Consider the following 22292-nt stretch of genomic DNA (forward strand, 5'->3'; position numbering starts at 1 on the left):
TGCATGGAGGAAGGTGTCTGCAGAGGCTCCAGTTTGAAGTCCTTGGTTACGGCTCCTCTTCCATTCTCCTGACTAAATGGACTTCCAGTCCAGTGGTAGTGGCCATCTTGAGGATAAGGAGACCGTTTAGGCAGCACATTAAGCCGAGTGCTATGTCATTGTTGGCCCCAATCTGTGAGAATCATCATTTTGTACCGGCGGCCTTGGACACGTTGTTTGGGACATAGAGGGAGGAGGGGTTGGAGTGGTCTGGGGTTTTGTTTATAGATGGGAAGTTCGTTGATTTTGAGGAGTGGGTGGACAATTACCGGCTCTCGATAGCTAACCTGTTTCGGTATTATCAGGCACATGCTTTTGTACGTAAGGAAATTTCTTCCTTCCCCTTGGCACCTCCGCCCTAATTGATGGATTCTTTCGGTGTTGGATGTCGGGTAAGGGAAGATATCAGACATAAATAGTCAGCTAGTGTCAATGGAACAGGTTCCACTGGATGAGGTTAAGAGGAAGTGGCAGAGGGAGCTGGGCCAGGTGTTTAAAGGGGAGGTGTGGAGTGAGGCTCTACACAGAGTCAACTCCACCACCTCATGCACTAGGTTCAGCCTCATTCAATTTAAAGTGGTTCATCGGGCACATCTGACCAGGGCATGGATGAATGAGTTCTTCTTGGAAGTAGATGATAGGTGTGAGCAGTGTTCCAGGGGTCCAGCACACTATACACACATGTTCTCATCTTGTTCTAATCTTATGAGCTTTTGGGTCTCCTTCTTCAGCACCATGTCAGGAATTCTTCGGGTTGAATTGGAACTTTGCCCTTTGGTGGCCATTTTGGGGGTTTCAGATTTACTGGAACTGCAGATGGGGGAAAAGGCCATTGCTTTGGCCTTCGTCTTGCTAATAGCCCAAAGGTGACTGTTGTTTGGCTGGAAGTCTCCGGTCCCGCCCAGTGCAGTGGCATGGCTGAGTGACCTGATGGAGTTCTTACATTTAGAAAAAATTAATCCATCTTGAGAGGCTCAATGTAAGGTTCTATCTTGAGGTGACAACCGTTCCTTTCCTACTTCAGGGAGCTGGTCACTGTCAGAGTTTGGGGGGACGGATTGGGGGGATTGGTGTTTGTTCTTTTTGGGTTTGGGAGAGGGGGTTGAATTATTTATTTGTTGTTTGAATATGGTTGTGAAGGTGTTATATTGGGAAAAACTTTTCTGAATAAAAATATGTAGGGCGCTATTCTCCCCCCCCCCCCCCCCCTCGCCGGGTGGGAGAATCGCTGGGGCACCGCGCGAATCGCGCCACACCGCCCCGACCCCCGCACGCAATTCTCCCAGCCTCCGGAAACCAGCGGCGCGCAATTCGCACCGGGCCGCTCGGAGAACCGACGAGCGGCAATTCTCTGGCCGGACGAGCCGAGCGGCCGCTACGATACGACAGGTTCCTACCGGTGCCGTCCACCCCTGGTCGCTGCCGCCGAAAACTCTGCAGGAACACTGAGGGGGGCGGCCTGTGGGGGAGGGACGGGGGCTCCTTCACCGGGGTGGCCTCCGATGGGGTATGGCCCGCGATCGGGGCCCACCAATCGGCGGGCCGGCCTCTTTTCCCCCCTCCCCGGGCCTACCGCCTTCCGTGCGCGGCCCCAGAACACCGGCCCCATGTTGGTGAGGGCCTGGCGTGCGTAAGACGTTCCCCGCGCATGCGCAGGATGGCGCGGCCCAACAGCACATGCGCAGGATTGGGCTGCCCCAACTGCGCATGTGCCGCTCCAGCGCCGTGCTGGCCCCCTGTGGGGGCCAGAATAGGTCGTGCCCGGGCCCTGTTCGCGCCGTCATGAAACGCGACGGCGTTCACGACGGCGCGAACACTTGGCCTCCATATCGGAGAATTGCCCCCATATTTTTTAAATAAAAAAGGTAGATGGACAAAGAACTGGCTTATGGTGTACAATGTGGGAAAATGTGAAATTTTGGCATGAAGAATAAAAAATAAGTATTATCTAAATGGTGAGAGATTGCAGAGCTCTGAGATTCAGAGGAATCGGAGTGTTCTTGTGCATGAATTGAAAAGATTAGTATGCAGATACAGCAAGTCATTAGGAAATCTAAAAGAATATTATTGTTTATCATGAAGGGAATTGAACACATCGAGCGGTCACAATTCAGTTGTGCAGAGACCACATCTGGAGCACTGTGTACAGTATTGGTCTCCTTATTTAAGGAAGGATATAAATGTGTTGGAAGCAGTTCAGAGAAGAGAAGGTTTATTGGACTGAAACCTGGAATAGGGGGGTGGACAGGCTAGACTTGTATCTGCTGGAGTTTAGAAGAGTAAGATAAGGATTGAAACGAATAAGAACCTGAGGGATTTTGACAAGGTGGATGTTGAAAGGATGTTTCCTCTTGTGGGGGAATCTAGAACCAGGGATCACTGTTTGACAATAAGGGGTCGCCTATTTCAGACAGAGGTAAGGAGAAAATCTTGCTTTGCGGACCAAGAGTCTTTGGAACTTTCTTCCTCCGAAGGCAATGGTATTTTTTTTTAAGGCAGGGGTAGATAATTTCTTGTTAAGTAAGGAGTTGAAAGGTTATCTGGGGTAGATGGGAATGTGGAGTAGACGTTACAATCAGATCAGCCACAAGCTTATTGAATGGAGCAACAGGCTCGAGGGGCCGATTGACCTACTCTAGCTCCTAATTTGTTTATTTATATGTGGGCACGTACATAAGTCCGTGACCAGATAGGGAGGTATTGGGAAAGGAGAGGGAGTTAAGGGCCATGTTTTTGTCAGTGTCAGGATATCAATAAATTCACCCGTGTTGCAGTTATTGGTAACTGGTTATTGGGGTTGGTGGTGATTGGGATTGTGGGAGTGGGGGTCAGGTCTGTGCATCATGATTGGGAATGAGTTTTGTGTGTGGGGGGAAGTGGTGGTTTGGGTTGTGCTGTTCACCACTTGAGTTACACCAGAGATTAAACAGTGTAAAAATAATTGGATAAGTATCGAGGTAAGTAACATGCAACTAACCTAAGTCTCTGATACTGAGATCCGTGTAAGAGACAGTTATATTTCTGTAGTTGTTTCCCAGGCAACACAAATGAGCCACTGGAGGTTTAATCTTCCTGGGCAATTACAATGCATGTGCATGCATCACGAATTCCTCAGGCTCCAGACACGCACCAGCAGCGTAAATTCTGTCCATTGCCACTTCCAATATTGGAATATCTGGCCAAGTATCTCCTTATGGTTCAGTGTCATTGTTTCATGGTGCTCCTGTGATGTGCCTCGGGATGTTTCATTTCGTTGAAAGCGCTAAATAAATATAAGTTGCTGTTAATTTCTTCACATTGCTAGAATCTGATAAAATGGAACAATGTGTGTATCACTCCAATATGGACCATGACTGTTTTCTAGCACTTTTCAAGAAGTAAACATTATATTGACGATCCTTTTTAACAATACCAGGTCTTTGGATCCACCACAAGATGGTACACCAGTAAGTGGAGTTCAGGAGAAACAACGAGTGAAGCCTTCACGCGCAAGGAAGCTTACAAGACAGTACAGCTTGTGAGTCCTTTATAAATACAAACCAAAAGCTCTTAACAAGTTCTGTTAATTATGTTAAATGTGGTTTGTTTTAACACAGCACCTCGAAAAGAATGAAAAATACTGAAGATTTGTAGATGCAGATTAATCACATTGTATGTTCAATAGTTGAATCTTTCCAATCCCAAACACTGTTTGCTGTGACAGAAGGTTACACTGCATGCATTATCCAGTGTGGAGGTAGTGTAGTGAAATTCTGCATACAATACTAACAGAAGGATTAGTTCACCATATTGAAGACCTTCAATTTAAGTAGGTTTGGTGAAGTAGCAAGGTTTAATTTCTCACCCCTGAGTCACAATATCATGCTGCCAGTCTTGGCTCTGAGATTAGTGTAGGTGCTGGCAATACCTCATTGCAACAGTGTGGGAATGAAAAGCAGTGATCAGCATTTCTACTTCAGTTTCTACAGTATATCTGGATGAATGAATGTGTTTGCCCTTATGCACAATGCTTTTTTAGATTATTTGGCATGTAGCTCTTTTGTGACTTTTACACTTCAGTATCATGTGGCATACCTATCCTCTCTCTCTTGCAACTACTAAGCTCTCTGGGAGAGTAGAGTCTGGTCTTTGTTGACCATACCAATGGGAAAGAAAATCAGACAAAGCACATTTTCAAAGAAAATTACAAAACACAGCTGATTAAATATAAAGCACAAAACCAGAGGATGATAAAGGACAGTAAAAGTCAAGCAATGCACACTCTGGAAATCTGAAATTAAAACAGAAAGTGCTGGAAATCTCAGCAGGTCTGGCAGCATCTGTAGAGGCATTTTTTTTCAGTCAATTGAAAGCTCAGCCACCACATTGGCACCGACTTCAGCTGCGTTGTTAAACAATTGGTGTGCTCTAATCTGTTTGTGCCCTGGTTAAGTAAGTTCAGCTTGAAGTGAATTTTGCTCACCCTTTTTGTGATCTGGCTAGGTCTTTGACTCTGCGTTGGATTAGGTCTGGCTTTTCAGCAGATTCTTCTTCGGTCGTTCAACCTTCTTTTCCTTTTTGAAATTTTACTCCGCCTTTTGGTATCTGGCTAGGTCCTTTGTCGCCTTGTTTAATCTGGTCTGGCAATGGAGATTCATTTTAGAAAATATCGAGCTATGTCTTCAATTTAAATGCACACTGATCAAGTCAGGCTGTAGTTTCTTCAGTTTTTCATTCTCTGTGATTCTTCACCCCCTTCGTCGATTCTGGGTTCATGCATTAGCTGCCACCATGTTGTGAGGGTTTGTTCTGTGTCTCACTAAAATGTCTGGCGAAGGGCAGCACGGTGGCACAGTGAATTAGCCCTGCCGCCTCACGGCGCCGAGGTCCCAGGTTCGATCTCGGCTCTGGGTCACTGTTCATGTGGAGTTTGCACATTCTCCCCGTGTCTGCGTGGGTTTCGCCCCCACAACCCAAAGATGTGCAGGGTAGGTGGATTGGCCATGCTAAATTGCCCCTTAATTGGAAAAAATGAATTGGGTACTCTAAATTTATTATTTTTAAAAAAAAAAATTTTTTTAAAATGTCTGGCGGATGGTATGTTTTAACATTAAGCGTTTAATAACAATGCAGGGTGGCACGGTGGACAAGTGGTTAGCACTGCAGCCTCACAGATCTGAAGACCAGGGTTCAATCCCGGCCCCGGGTCACTGTCCGCGTGGAGTTTGCAAATTCTTCCCTTGTCTATGTGGGTCTCATCTCCCAGCCCAAAATATGCAGGGTAGGTGGATTGGCCACACTGTGCTAACCTAGGTATTGTACTCTTTCCAAGGGTTGGTGCAGACACGATGGACCAAATGTCCTCCTGCACTGAAAAGATTCTATGATACCCAGTAGTAAAACGAGGTCCAATCATTAGGAGACATCTTCTCTCACCCTCCAAGCCATTTTGCGACTTCTGAGGGAATAGCCAAACCACCGCTGAGAGGACAGGTCCTGCATTCAAACTTGGGCCTTAAGACATCACAGCCCACGAAGATCACGGGTGGGTTCTCTCTTTCAGAGACTAAGTGTTGATGCCGGGAGAGAATCAGTGAACTTCTGTGGCAGCAAAATTGGCACCGCTCCTGGAGCAATTCCACAACTGTTAATGGGCTAGCACCGGGTGCCATGTGGAACACGATCGATTCCAATGAGAAATGGTGTCAGATATGCCGGAGTTGGGATTGACACTCAAGAGGCTGACAACCTGCAGCCCTATATTAGCACTCCACTCCCCGCACACTCATCCCAGCCAACAAGATGGCAGCATGGACAGCGGCACCCTGGTTTGCAGAGCTGAAGACCCTACTGGACGCCATGGAGGAGAGGCGGGCTATCATGCACCTCGGGGTGGGAAGGAAGCTGTCAAGTGTTGCTGTACACAGGCCTGGGCGCAGGTGAACAAAGAACAAAGAACAAAGAAAAGCACAGCATAGGAATAGTCCCTACGGTCCTCCAAGCCCGTGCCGACCATGCTGCCTGTCTAAACTACAATCTTCTACACTTCCTGGGTCCGTATCCCTCTATTCCCATCCTATTCATGCATTTGTCAAGATGCCCCTTAAATGTCACTATCGTCCCTGCTTCCACCAACTACTCCGGTAGCGAGTTCCAGGCACCCACTACCCTCTGTGTAAAAAAACTTGCTTCGTACATCTCCTCTAAACCTTGCCCCTCGCACCTTAAACCTATGCCCCCTAGCAATTGACCCCTCTACCCTGGGGAAAAGCCTCTGACTATCCACTCTGTCTATGCCCCTCATAATTTTGTAGATCTCTATCAGGTCTCCCCTCAACCTCTGTCGTTCCAGTGAGAACAAACCGAGTTTATTCAATCGCTCCTCATAGCTAATGCCCTCCATACCAGGCAACATTCTGGTAAATCTCTTCTGCACCCTCTCTAAAGCCTCCACATCCTTCTGGTAGTGTGGCGACCAGAATTGAACACTATACTCCAAGTGTGGCCTAACTAAGGTTCTATACAGCTGCAACATGATTTGCCAATTCTTATACTCAATGCCCCGGCCAATGAAGGCAAGCATGCCGTATGCCTTCTTGACTACCTTCTCCACCTGTGTTGCCCCTTTCAGTGACCTGTGGCCCCCACAGATGTATTGAGCATTGTGGGCCCCACAGCCAGGGCAGCAAGGTAGCACAGTAGTTAGCATAGTTGCTTCACAGCTCCAGGGTCTCAAGTTCAATTCCGGGTTGGGCCACTGTCTGTGTGGCGTCTGCATATTCCCCCCGTGTTGGCCAAAATAAATTGGCCATTATAAATTGCCCTTAGTATCCAGAAAGGCTGGGTGGGGTTACGGGGATGGGGTGGAGGCGCGGGCTTAGGTGGGGTGCTGTTTTCAAGGGCCGGTACAGACTCGATGACCAGACAGTAGTGCCACAAAATACTGCACAACCTCCTCAGGGCAGCCATGGTGTGTGGCACCAATGTCTGTCTTAAACACCCGTAACACCCCCCTCACCCCCTCCCTTCCCCGCACCTGGAGAGTGACCGGACCCCACCTGCAGGCAGTGTGCGCACTCCCCACCCTGAACCACATGTCAGCACCCATACTGGTCGCCATGGCTGGGTGCCCTGGCCACGAAGGCCACCAGCTACTCACCCCCTCTGCTGCATGTGTCTGACTGCCTAACACTGTGCGCTTTCTCACTCTCGTCTGTGGTCTCACCCATCGGGAACTCGGTATGTTGGCTGCGGACTCAGTCCAGCGCCGCCACAGTCGGGGGAGGGCCGATCAGCAGGCAAGGGGGGACATTATTCGGGGCTGGGGGCACTATGGGGTGGTGGTCTGGGGTCCACGAGCCGGCCGAAGTGGGGGGACCCTTTTTCATGGGCCAGGTCCGTGAGCAGCTGTTGCACGGCGCGGCCGCTGCTGGCTGCCACCGTGGGCAGGCGCAGCCACTGACCGGGCAATTCTCCGGGCTGTATCGGCAGCTAGAGCTGGGTGATCTACACTCGCGTCCTGCTAGCCCCCCCCCCCCCCCCCCCCCAGCAAAACGGGGAATTGGTGGCCATTTTGCACAGTTATTCTGGCCTAAAACGCCACCATTCCCACGCCGGCGTGGGGACATGGCCCCAACATCGGAGAATCCAGCCCATGGTGTGTCCGGGTCACGTGTCTGCATACTCATACCACCTGGTGGTATTACGGATTGCGGATTTGTTCAGGAATGCTGGGAAGTGTTGTCCACCGGTTCCTATCCATTAGCATTTGAGCTGGAGCTAATCCATTACTCAGCGGTGTGGTATGGTACACCAACAGGGCTAGAAACGGGTCATTGTGTGAAGCAATGGCCTTCTTGAGCAGAGTCTTAGCGATGTGGATCCATTTATCTGCTTGCCAATTCAATTGACGGTAGTGTGGACTGGAGGTGACGTGCTTGAAATCATATCTTCTAGCGAAATCCTGCTACTCCCAACTGTCAAAGCAGGGACCGTTGTCACTCCTGACAATGTGCGGTATGCCATAGCATGCAAAAACGTCTTTTGCACATCGGAACACGCTGGCACTGCTGGAATTTGGTAGTTTCATTACCTCCGGGTAGTTGGAGTAGTAATCAATTAGCTGTATGTATTCAGCACCAGGTAAAAAAGAACAACTCCGATCTTCATCCATGGTTTATTGACTAACTCACTTTCAGTCATGGGTTGCTTGCATTGATGATTCTGATATCTTCGGCATGTTTCATGGTGTTCCACTATTTGTTGAATATCCTGGCTGATCCCTGGCCAATAAAGCACTTCTCTGGCCTGCCTCCTGCACTTCTCAATCCCCAAGTGCCCTTTGTGAATCTGCAAGAGGATTGTGTGCCGTAATGATTGTGGAATAACTATTCTGTTTTTCCCTGTGCACAAAGCCATTGATGTAGCTGAGTTTGTGCCTGACATTCCAGGACTTCGAACATGATTCTGTAGGCTAACCCTGTCTCATATGCTGGACTACGTTCTGCAAGGTTTCATCTTTCTCTGTCTCCGCCTTTATCAATTTGGACTTGTTGTCCAATACATGCAGGGTTTCCATCACCAGATTGACCTGTCCCTGTAATATTTCAGAGATGTCTGCTGCTCTTTATTGTCAGTTGCTCTGGAAAGGGCATCCACAGCCACTATGTAAATACACTAGATTGCAGTCGTACCTCTGTAGCTTCATGATTAGCCTCTGGATTTGAGGTGACATCTCACTTAGGTTCTTTTGAGTATTGGAGATTAGTGGTCTATGATCGGTCTCCACAGTGAACGCTGGCAGGACATAAACATAATTGTGGAATTTTTCAATTCCCACCACTAGTCCGAGACATTCTTTCTCGATTTGGGCATGCCATTTCTCGGTGTCTGTCATTGCCCCGGATGCGTGTACGACCGGTTGCCATCTCTTGTCACCGTTTTCTTATAGCAAAACTGTTCCTCGCCCATTCTGGCTGGCATCAGTCGATAACTTTGTGTTCTTTCCTGGGTCAAAGAACGCTAAAACTGGTGTGGTGGTCAATGCATTTGTCAGGTTAGACCACTCTGTCTTATGACTGTCAGTCCAATCAAAAGGAACAGCCATCCTTATTAAATTCCTGAAGTGCACTGTTTGTGAGGCTAATTTGGGGATACATTTTCCCACAAAATTCACTATTCCAAACATACGTAGTCCCACTTTCTTGGGATGCTGACAATGGCTTTTAGCATCTCCATCCTAACCCACTCCATCCCTTCTCCTTCCCACCATCGCTGCACCTTATCCACATTCGCCGCCCAATAATACGCAGCACCAACCCCCCCCCCTCCTGCCTCTGCCTCTGTAGCAGGGTCCCCTCGACCCTCGGCACCTTCCCCGCTCATACAAAGTCCAAAATGATCGTGCCCACTTTCTGAAGAAAGGCCTTTGGATAAATCATAGATCACAGAATCATAGATCCTAGATCACAGAATTTACAGTGCAAAGGAGGCCATTCAGCCCATCATGCCTGCACCAGCGCTTGGAAAGAGCACCCCACTCAAGCCCACACCTCCGTAACCCACCGACCCCACCTAATCTTTTTTGGACACTGAGGGCAATTTAGCATGGCCAATCTACCTAACCTGCACATCTTTGGACTGTGGGAGGAGACTGGAGCACCCGGAGGAAACCCACGCAGACACGGGGGGGCACTTGCAAACTCCGCACAGACAGTGACCCAAACTGGGAATCGAACTTGGGGCCCTGGAGCTGTGAAGCAATAGTGCTAACCATTGTGCTACCGAGCCCGATAAATAAACAAAAACCTTGACAAAATATTAATTTTCACCACTTGAACCCTCCCCGCCAACGTTAACTGCAGTGTATCCCACCTCCTTAAGATCCTCCCTGGCTTCCTCCATCAGCTTCATTAAGTTCCACTTATGGAGCCCAGTCCATTCCCTCGCCACCTGAATCCCCAAGTACCTCACCCTATCTCTCACCACCGTAAATGGCATCCACCCAAAATTTGCCCGCCGTCCCAGCTCATTCACTGGGAAAACCTTGCTTTTCCCTACATTCAGTTTATACCCCGAGAACCCTCCAATCCTCCCAAGCAGGCCTAGAATCCTTCCCATACTCTCCAGTGGATCGGAAACATACAGCTAGAGGCCATCGGCATAGAGCGACCCCCGATGTTCCCACTGCCCCTCATTAGCCCCCACCCCTCCGCCAATCCCCTGAGAGCCATTGCCAGTGGCTCTATGGCCAGCGCAAACAGTAATGGTGACAGCAAGCACCCCTGCCTCATACCCCTGTGTAAGTCAAAGCACCTATTATTCGTCCTCACACTCTCCTTTGGTGCCACATACAGCAGCAGCACCCATACCACAAATCTCGGCCCAAACACAAACCTTCCCAAAACCTCGAACACGTGCTGCCACTCCACCGATCAAATGCCTTCTCCGCGTCCATGGACACCACCACCTCCGTTACCAGTGCAAGCTGCCTGCCCTTCACAAAGCCTGTTTAAACTTCTGCAACCACACCTGGGACACAATCCTCCATCCTCACTGCCAACAACTTAGCCAATACTTTCACATCCGTGTTCAATAGTGATCTAGGCCTATACGACCCACATTCCTTCCCCTTTTTCGGGATTAACGTGATTACTGCCTGCGTGAACATCTCCGGCAGCTCCCCCTTCACCAGCGCTTCATTAAACCCCCCCCCCCAACAGATGTGGTGCCAGGTCCATCGCAAATTCCTTATAAAATTCCGCCAGGTACCCATCCAGCCCTGGGACCTTCCCCAACTTCATACCCCTGATACTATCCAGCACCTCCCTCAGACCCAGGGGTTTCGCCAATGCCTGCCTCTTTGCTTCCTCCACCTGGGGAAATTCCAGCTTGTTCAGAAACTGCCCCATGTCCCCCTCCTCTCCTCCATCCGGGTCCGCCTCGTGCAGTCCATGGTGGTATTCCTTCAATGCCTCGTTTATTTTCCCTTGCTCTGACCCCACATCTCCAGCCCAGTCCGTATCTGCAATATTTCCCTATCCGCACGAGCCTTAAACAAAATAATTTCCCCCGGAACACTGCCTTCAGTGCTGCCCAGAAAATAGCCGGCGACACCTCCCCATTCTGATTCAAATCCACATACTTCTTAATCGCCGCCCGCACCTTATCACAAAAACCTCCAACAGCCCCAAATCAAATCTCCACCCCGGCATCTGCTCTCATCCCGATCTAATCCAAATCTCCAGCCAGTGGGGTGCATGGTCTGAGATAGCTATCCCCGCATACTGTGCCCCCTCCACCCCAACCAAAATCTCCCAACTCACCACAAAGTCATGAATCCTCGAATACACCTTATAGATATGTGAAAAGAAGGAATACTCCCTTCTCCCTGGGTTCTGAAAGTGCCATGGATCCACCGTACCCATCCTATCCATAAACACTCCCAGCTCCCTTGCCATTCGTACCCTACCCATGGACCTGGGGCTCAACCTATCCACCCGCGACTCTAGGACACAGTTGAAATCTCCTCCCATGATTAACTGGTGCGTGGCCAAATCCGGGATCGCTGCCAGCAACCCCCTCATAAACCCACATCATCCCAATTTGGGGCATTCACATTTACCAACACCACCTGTACCCCTTCCAATATCACAATCACATATCTCAGACCCGGATCCCTCACCTCCTTCGCACTCACAAATCCCATTTTTTTGCTCTCCCCTAGGTTTCGAATCAAACCCCGAGTGGAACACCTGCCCGACCCACCCTTTCCTTAACCTAACCTGATCCATGATACGGAGGTGCGCCTCCTGCAGAAAGACCCCCGCTTTCAAGCTCCTGAAGTGCGTGAACACCTGCGACCTTTTAACTGGCTCATTCAGTCCCCGGACGTTCCACGTTCCCAACCTTACCGGAGGCTTACGCTTCCAATCCCCCTCTACCGTCAGTCCTCTTCCCCACTTAACCCCCCGTTCCCTTAATTCCACCCTATACCTAGCCCATGCCAGATGCCCCCTTCTCCGCATCTGACCATGTCATCTCTCATCCCCTGCCAAGTCTCAACAACTTCCGCCCTTCTCCCTTCCGCCCTTCCCCTTTCCGCCCTTCCCCTTTCTGCCCCTCCCCCTTTCCCCCTTCCCCTTTCCTCCTCCCCCTTTCCCCCTCCCCCTTTCCCCCTCCCCATTTTGCACCTCCCCCTCTCCGCCCTTCCCCTCTCCGCCCTTCCCCTCTCCGCCCTTCCCCTCTCCGCCCTTCCCCTCTCCGCCCTTCCCCTCGCCGCCCTTCCCCTCGCCGCCCTTCCCCTCGCCGCCCTTCCCCTCGCCGCCCTTCCCCTCGCCGCCCTTCCCCTCGCCGCCCTTCCCCTTTCCCCCTCCCACTTCGAACATGGTCCCAACCATTAAGAAGTGCCAGCACCCCGGTTCCCAAGCATTGTCCACTCAGTTCTCCCCCAGTTTGTGCTCCTGGGGTCTGAATATAATATTCCCGGCCTCCGAACATCACCCATAATTTTGCCGCGTGGAGCACCCCAAACCTGATCTGCCGCCGGTACAAAACCGCCTTGGCCTTGTTGAACCCTGCCCGTCAGTTCGCCAACTCTGCTCCAATTTCCTGGTAAATTCAGACCTTATTCCCCTCCCAGTCGCAGGTACGCTTCTCCCTGGCCCAACGCAAAGTCTTCTCTTTCTCCTCAAATTTGTGGAGTCTCACAATCACCGCCCGCGGCGGCTCCCCAGCTCTAGGCTTCTGCCTTAGGGAGCTGTGCGCTTGGCCCACTTCAGGGGCCTTATCTAGCACCCCATCTGCCACCAGCCCCGTCAGCATCTTAGAGATGTACCTGGTGGCATTCACACCTTCCACTCCTTTAGGCAGGCCCACTATTCGTAGGTTCTGTCTTCTCGAGGCATTCTCCTGCTCCTCCACCTTTGCCCTAAACATTTTACACAGGTCCCCGAGGAGCCCCACCTTTGCCTCCAGAGCCACCACAGCATCGCTGTGGTCTGAGATCACTCCTTCTATCTCCTGAATCTACTACCCCTGCACCTCCAAAAACGTCTCCACCTGTTCTAGAGAACTCTTCAGGGGTGCCACGGCTCCTTTGATGGCCTTCGAGTTATCCTCCCACATTTCCTCCCTCTGCTGGTGGAATTCCTCCTTAATAAAAGCCATCAACTGCTCCATCTGGGGCCTTCCACCTTGCACCGGCCCTTCCTCCTCAGCCGTCCTTACACTGGCTGTTGCAACACAGGTTTCCTCCAACTCCTTGGCCAAATTTCTCTCCGTTTTCTGCCGGGTCTGATAACCAGCAGACATCCCACTCCTGGGGGAAACTACTCCTCCAATCTTCATCTACCGTGGGCAGCACGGTAGCATTGTGGATAGCACAATTGCTTCACAGCTCCAGGGTCCCAGGTTTGATTCCGGCTTGTGTCACTGTCTGTGCGGAGTCTGCACATCCTCCCCATGTGTGCGTGGGTTTCCTCCGGATGCTCCGGTTTCCTCCCACAGTCCAAAGATGTGCAGGTTAGGTGGATTGGCGATGCTAAATTGCCCTTAGTGTCCAAAATTGCCCATAGTGTTGGGTGGGGTTGCTGGGTTATGGGGATAGGGTGGAGGTGTGGACCGTGGGTAGGTTGCTCTTTCCAAGAGCCGGTGCAGACTCGATGGGCCGAATGGCCTCCTTCTGCACTGTAAATTCTATGAGATCTACGCTTTTTCATCAAAATTCCACCCAGTATCAGGTAAAAAGAGCTCTTTCCAGTGTCTTCAAGCAGGAGCTGCCCTGTGTGCGACCACTCACTCCATAGCCGCCACTGGAAGTCTTCAAACGAATACATGAGGCAAAACTGCCTTGAAGAAGAGCATTGAAAACAGTCAGGGGGTAGCCTCTGGCTATCAGGATAGGGACTGTGCCCTTCCTACATTTCTATCAGTATGATGAGGGAGACTACTAAAAAGCTTTTTCTGGAACTTTGTGAGGACTTGGTTTTCTGGATTTTAAAACAAAACCAATTAGGTGTTGCAGTGCCCATACGTTTTCTGGGAGGAGCTAACTGTCTACCTAGGAGGGTTCTGGTCACCGGGGACCGGTTCCTCCATGGCCTCATTGGAGTACCGAACCAGCGACTTCCATAGGTCTCGGTGCCGTGTGCACTCCTTGCTCGGTGATCCTGTCTCTGTCTCCTTTTTACTACAGATCGGGGTTTTCTTTTCTGTTACTGTGGGAGTGGAGTTGATGGCAAGGATTCAGGACTTGAGGTTGGTAAGGGGTTGGGATCTGAGAGATGCTTCAGCTCCCTCTAGGGGTATGTGGAACTGGTGGTGATTATTTTAGGAGCCAGGCACCCCGACTTGTTTACGTGGTACCATCCAGTCTTTCTGACGTCCACCAGCACTTTGTAAACCAATAAGCTCATCATATCGACCATGGAATAGGATCCCAAATACCTGGGAGACAGGAACGTGCCTGGCTGGAAAACCTGGAGGATGACCTGCTGTCCTAGTAAATAGGGTTGACCTTGCCATAGGAATAAGCTTTGCTTTGCTTCATTTTAATAGCCGCTGCTTTCCGGGCAGCCTTCCGTTGTCCAGCAACATTTCACGGTAATTTCGCGGCTGAGTGCTGTGATCTCAGGCTCTGAGAGATCTAGCCCTTGCAGGGGTTCGATCCCTTTCATGGGACATCCAGTCATCAGTACATGTGGGAGTTAATTTGGTGGAACTTGCAACCGTGTTCTGTACCAACATTAATACAAAGGGCAGGATTAGATGCTAGGTTGTGTCGTTGTGCTGGACAGCCTTTCTGAGCATTCCCTTTAGGGTGCCATCACCCTTTCCACTGTCCCACTGGACTGGAGATGATACATGATATGGAACCTTTGGTCAATTCCAAATAAGTTCATCACATTCTGCATTATCTGGGCGGTGAAGTGAGTGCCCTGGTCTGATTCTATACTGTGAGGGAGGTCACACGTAGTGAATGTTGCACAAGATGTTTGCTGTAATTTTAGCGGTGTGGATTCGGGTAAGGAAGGCTTCTTCCCATTTGCTAAAGCTATCAATAATTACCAGAATGTGCTTATATCCCCCTTGCAGGGTGGCAGGCGGTCAACATGGAGATTTGTCAAGGGGTCCTCCACTGGTCGGTTCTGCCTCAGTTCTCCTTTATTGGCAGACTGGTCAGGGTTATTTTGGGTACAGATGTAGTGCTTGTACGTCTTTGCCTATCCCTGGCCACCAGTATATTCCTTTAATTCTCTCCTGAGTGGCATCCATTGCTTGATGGCCCTGGGCATCGTGACACTGATAAATGTGTTAGTTCCAATCCAGGGTTGGTGACACATACTGTCCATCTTTAACAACAACTCCGTCCTCCACAAGTCAATTTATCCATTTGTCACAGGGGGCGGGCTGTGATTTAAGTCGTCATCACTGCTCTGAGCATGTTTAAGATCCTCAACCTCAGTTTGGCTCACAGCGACGGCGTCTATCTGTTCAGTAATCGGGGAGTGTCACAACTCTCCCTCTTGGCCACCCTGCTTAGCCAATTCGTCTGCCCTTAGATTTCCAGTTGGGAATGTCTATGCTGTGCCCTGGCTTTGATGATTCCGTACTCCTGTCCTTGGGCAGTTTGAAAAATGTATTGTAACAGGGGCACAGATGGTAGGGATTTCACATCTGCCGATGCAAATCCTCTAGCCACAGTGGCAGGAAGTTGGTTAAACTAATACAGACATACATGCTATCTGAGTGTATGCCTCCAGTAGGGGGAATGTTTCCGGGTGGCTAACTGCATAAGCTACAGCTGCTAGTTTGGCAGCCAGGGAGCTCATTGTGGTGGGGAGTTTTACGGGCTAACTCTGTTTTCCTGTTCCCGTCCTCCACCATTAAGGATCCATCGACAAAAGGTTTTAAAGATTATTTTCAGCTTCCTGTTTCTCAATTTCCCCAATTTCCTTGGGTCCTCCACACTTTTGTTTCGGCACAAATGGTGCCTTGGAATTATTTGTTGCCACTAGCTGACACTCATGGAGTTCACGTTGTCAGCGAGGAAGGTGGGTAGTTTGGTGCGCTTCACCGCAATGTTGCGGCCCTGCAGCATCAGGGTACAGCGCGCTATATGCATCTAGCTAACTGTACCATCTTTAATTCAGCTGTCTAGCAGTTGTTGGATGGGGATGTGTTCAGTGAGAAGGTTAATCGGTTGAGCCCAATTATGTATGCAAAATGCTGCACCGGCCAGAAAACTGCCAGGAGGTGTCTCTTGCACAGCGAGAAACCTTACTGGAAACGGGCATTGGCCACCTGCGGTGCTCTTATAGAGGTACAGCCGCAATTGTTGCATCCGTGGTCGCAACTTCTAGTGCAAAGGGGAGTTCTGGCTCTGGTACCAGAGCTGGGGCGTTTACTGGGGCCTGTTTTAATTTCAAGACTGCCTGCGTGTGCTGCTCGCTCCATTCCCATGCGTGTGCTGCTCGCTCCATTCCCATGCGTGTGCTGCTCGCTCCATTCCCATGCGTGTGCTGCTCGCTCCATTCCCATTCATGTGCTGCTCGCTCCATTCCCATGCGTGTGCTGCTCGCTCCATTCCCATGTGGCGTTCTTTCTCAACACGTTTAATAATGAGGAGGCTTTGGTGGCAAAACCATCAATATGGTTTCGGCAATACCCAACCAAACCTAGAAAGGAAAGCAATGAGTTCCTGTCTTTGGGTAGGGGCAAGTGGGCTATAGATTCAATGCATTTCCTTTCAATTTCATGGTTTCCCTGGGTGACTACGGTTCCCAAGTATGAAACCTGGGATTGCATAATTTGTGCTTTTTTGGGATTCGTTTTTAATCCAATAAGGTGGGGAGGGTCAATAGTTTATTTATAATTACAGATGTTCCCCTCTGGTGTCCGTTTGCAGCAGTAGGTCATCGACGTACTGAATTAGGCAGTCGGACCGTGAAAACCTTTCCAGCCCTTTAGCCATTTGCTGATGACAGGGAATTATGGAAACCATGGGATAAGCAGGTCCCATGTATATTGTTGACCCTAAAAAATGAACACAAATTTGTACTGGCACTGTTTATTTAGGGGAATTGACCAAAATGTGTTACTCATGTCCAGTATGATGAAATACCTGGCCTGTTGGGCCGGTTTCATCTTGGTTTTCGAGTTGGTCACTACCATTGATGCAGTGATTGGGATTGTTTTATTCAGCTCTCAGCAGTTGATTGTCAGCCTCTAAGAGACATCTGGTTTCCTGACTGGTCAAATCAGGAAATTATTGGTGGCGGCTCCAGGGCGCAGGCTCCCTCTGCAGTAGGCTGTTTATTACTTTGGCTACCTCACCCTCGGCCTGTTCAGGGCTACCGTACTGTATCTGGGGTTTTGGGTCGGGGGCCTTCTATCACTATCTCCCCTGTTATCCGACCACAGTCATGCTTATGGTTTGTGAATGCTTGCGCGTGCTTCACAAAAATTCCCTCTGCTTCCGGGTTGCCAGTCACTCCTATGGGTTTTATCCACAGCTGTTCCACAGTGTGAACCATGTCTGTGTATCTCCCCACAGAAACTTCTATCAGGGTCTCATCTGCCTCGACCATCTACGAAATGCAGCAGTTTGCGGGATCAAAGGGCAGATTGCAATTGCACATAAAGCCATGGCCCAAGATGTGCTCTGCTTCTGGGTGGAGCTCTATAGTATGGCCGGGTGGTGGCATAATAGGTCTCCTAATCTAAATTGTAATGGATTGATCTCAAACTCTTGGATTATCCTGCGTGGAGGCTCCTGTGTTGTCCAGCTAATGCTCATCCTCCCTGTGAATGCCTGAGGGTCCCACCTTGACTCATGCAAGAGATGGTGCACCTGGAGGGAGGTCAAGGTGCCTGGTCCCTATGTAGCCTACATCCTTACAGTGTCCACCAGAGTGTGTGGCCATGGAGTGCAAATCTGGCAGGACCTGCTCGACCAAGGTCTTCAAGGTGGTTGCCCACCTTCCTGTGGTGGCTTCAAGGTGGTCAAATGTCAGAACCTGGACATCAGACAGAACACAGAGGGATTCCTCCATTGTGTGCTCTACTCTGATTAGTGGCTGTCGAAGCGCTGCCCAATGTTTAATTATTTAACCTCCTGGGCAATAACCTCTCAGGCCGGAGAGGTGAAGTTGTTGTGCTTCTTTGAGCTGTCCTGCGGTAGCGGACATGCTGGTGGACCCGCACTGCCCAAATAAGGACCTCGAGGACCCTGGCGGTGAAAGCTACCTTCTTTATGAGACTGCCAGCCTTTCCCTCTAGGTTGCTGACATCCTGCACTGTCTGGCGAAGACAGGTGGGCTGGAGCGAGCAATACAAGTTTGCTGGACTGGTATTTAAACATGGCATAGGATCCTTCGAACCCACGAGCTACCGACGGGCAGGTGGATGAATCAGCTGCTGGCCTGCCAGGAGAGTCAGAGGGGATTCGCCTTTTCATAATTAATGAGGTTTCAAGCACTGAATCTGGTGTGGGATCCCTCCATTCTGGCCAGTGGGAGAGGCACTGCCAGAGAGCTTGACTCAAAATGAGCATATTCCACCCTTTGAATCTAACTCTAATACTAAGTATTTGATTTTGTCAATAATATTAGAACATTCAATACCTCATTTCAAAGTCTAAATGGAAAAAATGCCATCCTATCTGCATTTATGATTCAAAACATTTTACAAATGCCCAATTCCTCCCCGCCCCCCACCTCCCTCTTTGTTGCGGAGTTCAATTAGATGGGCACCAGCCAACCTCACCCAAGTGCCCATCGTTCGTGTCCAACCTTAGCCAGTATTATGCCTTATTTTCCTTCATTTTCTTTAGCCTGGAATACATTATGGTGCATTTTAACAACAACCCACCACCCCCAATGCCATGTTCTTCACTGTCATTTCTAAGAATCCACAAACGAGTCCTCCTTCAAATGGTAAATGTATTTACATGAGGCGCAATGATTTGGTGATTTCATATGTTTCATCATTTCCTCTCCATTAACCCTGAGCACCAATGATACTCAAAGTAAAAATTGTCGGCCAGCATTGTGAGGCATTGCAGAGACTGGGAAATGGATTTGAAGAATCGTTTGAGGTATTCACAGAGAACGTATTTCTCAGTCAAATTTGAGAACATGTATGGCCATGTAGAAGTAATTTGCTGTGACCAGATGCATAAAATAAATGACTGATCCATTTGTTTCTGGAACTAGGTGTGTGACTAGGCTGCTTATTCTTCATCTGACACATCTAAAGGATGGAGAAAAACCCATTGCTGAACTGCAGAATTATTTGACATTCAGACATAAGTTTGCGGTCAGGAAACATGTGTGTTTTACGTTTTTTAAAAAGCCCTATTAAACATTTCCAAACATTTGTGGTTCTTCAGTATATTCCCACCAACTTTTCTTGGGAGAAAAAAAATCTTGTAAGTATTGCCACACTCATCATTGATGAAGCTTGATGGTTAAACTGACAGGCCGTAACTCACAGCACCGCAAGGCAAACTAATCATATTGTTTGATTTCTCTGTGGAAAATATTAGGATCCCAGACCAGACCCTAATAGTTACTGGGATACCAGACACCCAAATATTTTATTTCATTTGTAAGACTGAGGAAAAGATGCTTTACTCCAGGAGTGACTCCCCACACAAATAGGGATATGGTATATTAAAACAAACTTAATTACTAACACAGGATTAAATTAACTGCAACATCGTACAAGAAAATAGATTACAATTGCCTGTTAAACAATGCTTAACATTGAAATTAAACACTCCTAACTACTATGTTTTTTATCTCCACGCAAGCAAAACCCATCCCTGGTCAAAATCCACTTTTAAATACAGCTAGCAAACACATGGTTACCTGCATGGTTACATGGTTACACATGGTTACCACTTGAATAGAATCCCATTTTTAAGAAACTGATTGGAGAGCGAGAGAAAATCAGTCAGGAAACAGCCTGCCGGTTCTTGCCTGTGTCAGACTACTGTTTAACCTGCCCGCCTTTTGAGAAACTGCTGTCTTGTTCATACGCAACTATAAACTATTTTGAGAGAAGCTGCTGTTCTGTTGCCATCCCAATTTTTAACAGAACTGAAATTCAACAACTAACTGCTTCAGCCCCTAGTTCTCCCCATTAACTACATGATCTTACTCAAGCTGAACACAATGAGCATGATTCAGCCACCACGTTGCACGATGCAATGGGTGACTCCCATGAGAGCCCAAAAGCGGACTGCAGCAGGCGCTTGCCGATCGCGAGTCACCTGACTTGCACTACCCGGCGTGATCTGGATCACATCCTCACCAGTCGTGATCTAGATCAGCATATTTAAATGATCCCTTAGACTCCTTTAAATAACCAGACCCCGCTTTCACCCAGAGCCTGGGAGTCGATGGCCGCGCCTGTGAGACCTTGACCTGGCGCTGTTTAGCACTGGTTTCCGTAAATGTGGATCAGGCACGATGGCACCTTGGGGCATTGCGCACTCCATTAGAAATCCCTGAGTGGTTGGGGACAGGGAAGGTAGGTCCTTGGCACATCCTGTGTACCTTGGAACTGCCAGCCTGTACCCTGGCAGTGCCACTATTAGGGTGCCAGACTGGCGGTGCTAGGTGTCCGGATGCCAGTTTGGCACTGCCAGGGTTCGGGACGGGTGGGGGCCTTTCCCATTAGAGGAAGGTGAGGAGGGGTTCCAGAGGTCTCGAGAAGGTTGTGAGGGTGAAGCAGGGATCCAGAATGCAGGAGGTCCTGAAAGTGGGGGTGTAGAAATCAGAAGAGCTGGTCAAAATGACATCCCGATCTGTGAGGAGCCGGTCGTGCTGGTGGGTTCAGCTCGCCAATGCAGGAAATCCACTAAAATGTGGCCTTGGTAGGGAGAAACTCCCGAGGCTTAAAAAACCGGCTAAGTGCCATTGAATAGTGGGGTGAATCTCGGCACTACAGCCGCTGAGAAAAAGAAGCACCCTGCCAAACGGGTTTAAAAGCGGACTTTGTTTTATGCTTGCTGAATCGCATCCAATGTCTTTAATTCTCTAATCCCCAGGGACCTTTTTAAAATAAACAAAATTCCATTTTTGCCCAACTTCAGGTAAACAATATACATGGTTGGAATGAATGATGATTTCATATTTTACGATGCTTTAATTGCACCCCTGTGACCTGCTGATATTATGAACCAGCATTTTTTAAAAAACCATTACTGCAGCAGTCATACACACACTCACCAAGGTTTTTAACCCTTACCGCACCAAATACAATATAAATACAATATATCTGAAATTCCTTCATTCATCACAAAAAAATAAATCATTTGTTACTCACTGTGGTATTAATTGGTAACCATGATTATGTCGTACTTGCATCCCAAAGTAAATTGCTTTCCATGTATATTTTCTTGTGAAAGTCGATATCCGGAGACTGCATTTAAAATTTCTGAACGCTTGCACAGCAAGCAATTACTCATAAAGGCTGATTCTTACTGGATTACTTGGTGTCATAATTCTGCAAATGATTCTTTTCTGAGGGTGGATGAATGTGTTTATAGTAATCCTCTTGATTTTGTGACAGTAATCACAGTGATGAGGATGACCTACCCCCGGCCTTAGCCGCAGCCTGTCGAAGCAGCCCTCCCCCAGTCTGTAAACAGCCTGACCCTGGTGTTCAGCCATTACAGTACCCCACCTGCATCAAGGTACGGAACTTGTTTTAAGAAAGAAATTGCATCAAAATAATCTACTGCTAAAGAAATAAAATGGAATTGTGAAATATATGTTAAACTATTATTGTAATGTTAACTGAAATGTAATGATATTCTCTGCCATATTTTAAATGCAATCTTGGCGTAAATATTTGAAAGGGATGAGAAAGTGCATGCAAGGGCAGCACAGTGATGCAGTGGTTAGCACTGCTGCCTCAAGGCGCCGACGCCCCGGGTTCGATCCCGGCTCTGGGGCTCTGTCCATGTGAAGTTTGCACATTTTCCCTGTGTTTGTGTGGGTCTCACCCCCACAACCCAAAGATGTGCCGGGTAGGTGGATTGGCTACGCTAAATTGCCCCTTAATTGGAAAAAAAATGAATTGGGTACTCTAAATTTATTTAAAAGAGAAAGAGCATGCATTTATTTGGCATCATTTACATCTTATGGATGCCCGAAGGGCCAATGAATTATTTTGAAGTCTGGTTTCTGTTGTTATGTAAGGGAACTAGACAGCCAAATTGTGCACAGCAAGACCACCATCAGCAATGAACCAAATAATTAGTT

At 48.8% G+C, this 22292-nt stretch overlaps 1 protein-coding gene across 2 annotated transcripts in view; it reads left to right on the plus strand.

Annotated features, from left to right (window-relative positions):
- LOC140425065 (band 4.1-like protein 4B) overlaps positions 1-22292 on the plus strand; it is a 574236-nt gene that overhangs the window by 496598 nt on the left and 55346 nt on the right. For both annotated transcript variants that reach the window (XM_072508898.1, XM_072508899.1), the window contains exons 20-21: positions 3455-3556; positions 21598-21721. In XM_072508898.1, the coding sequence (XP_072364999.1) occupies positions 3455-3556; positions 21598-21721 (226 nt within the window). The remainder of the gene's footprint in view (positions 1-3454; positions 3557-21597; positions 21722-22292) is intronic.

Source organism: Scyliorhinus torazame, chromosome 6 (assembly GCF_047496885.1).
Source record: "Scyliorhinus torazame isolate Kashiwa2021f chromosome 6, sScyTor2.1, whole genome shotgun sequence".
In the NCBI taxonomy this organism is placed as follows: Eukaryota; Metazoa; Chordata; class Chondrichthyes; order Carcharhiniformes; family Scyliorhinidae; genus Scyliorhinus; species Scyliorhinus torazame.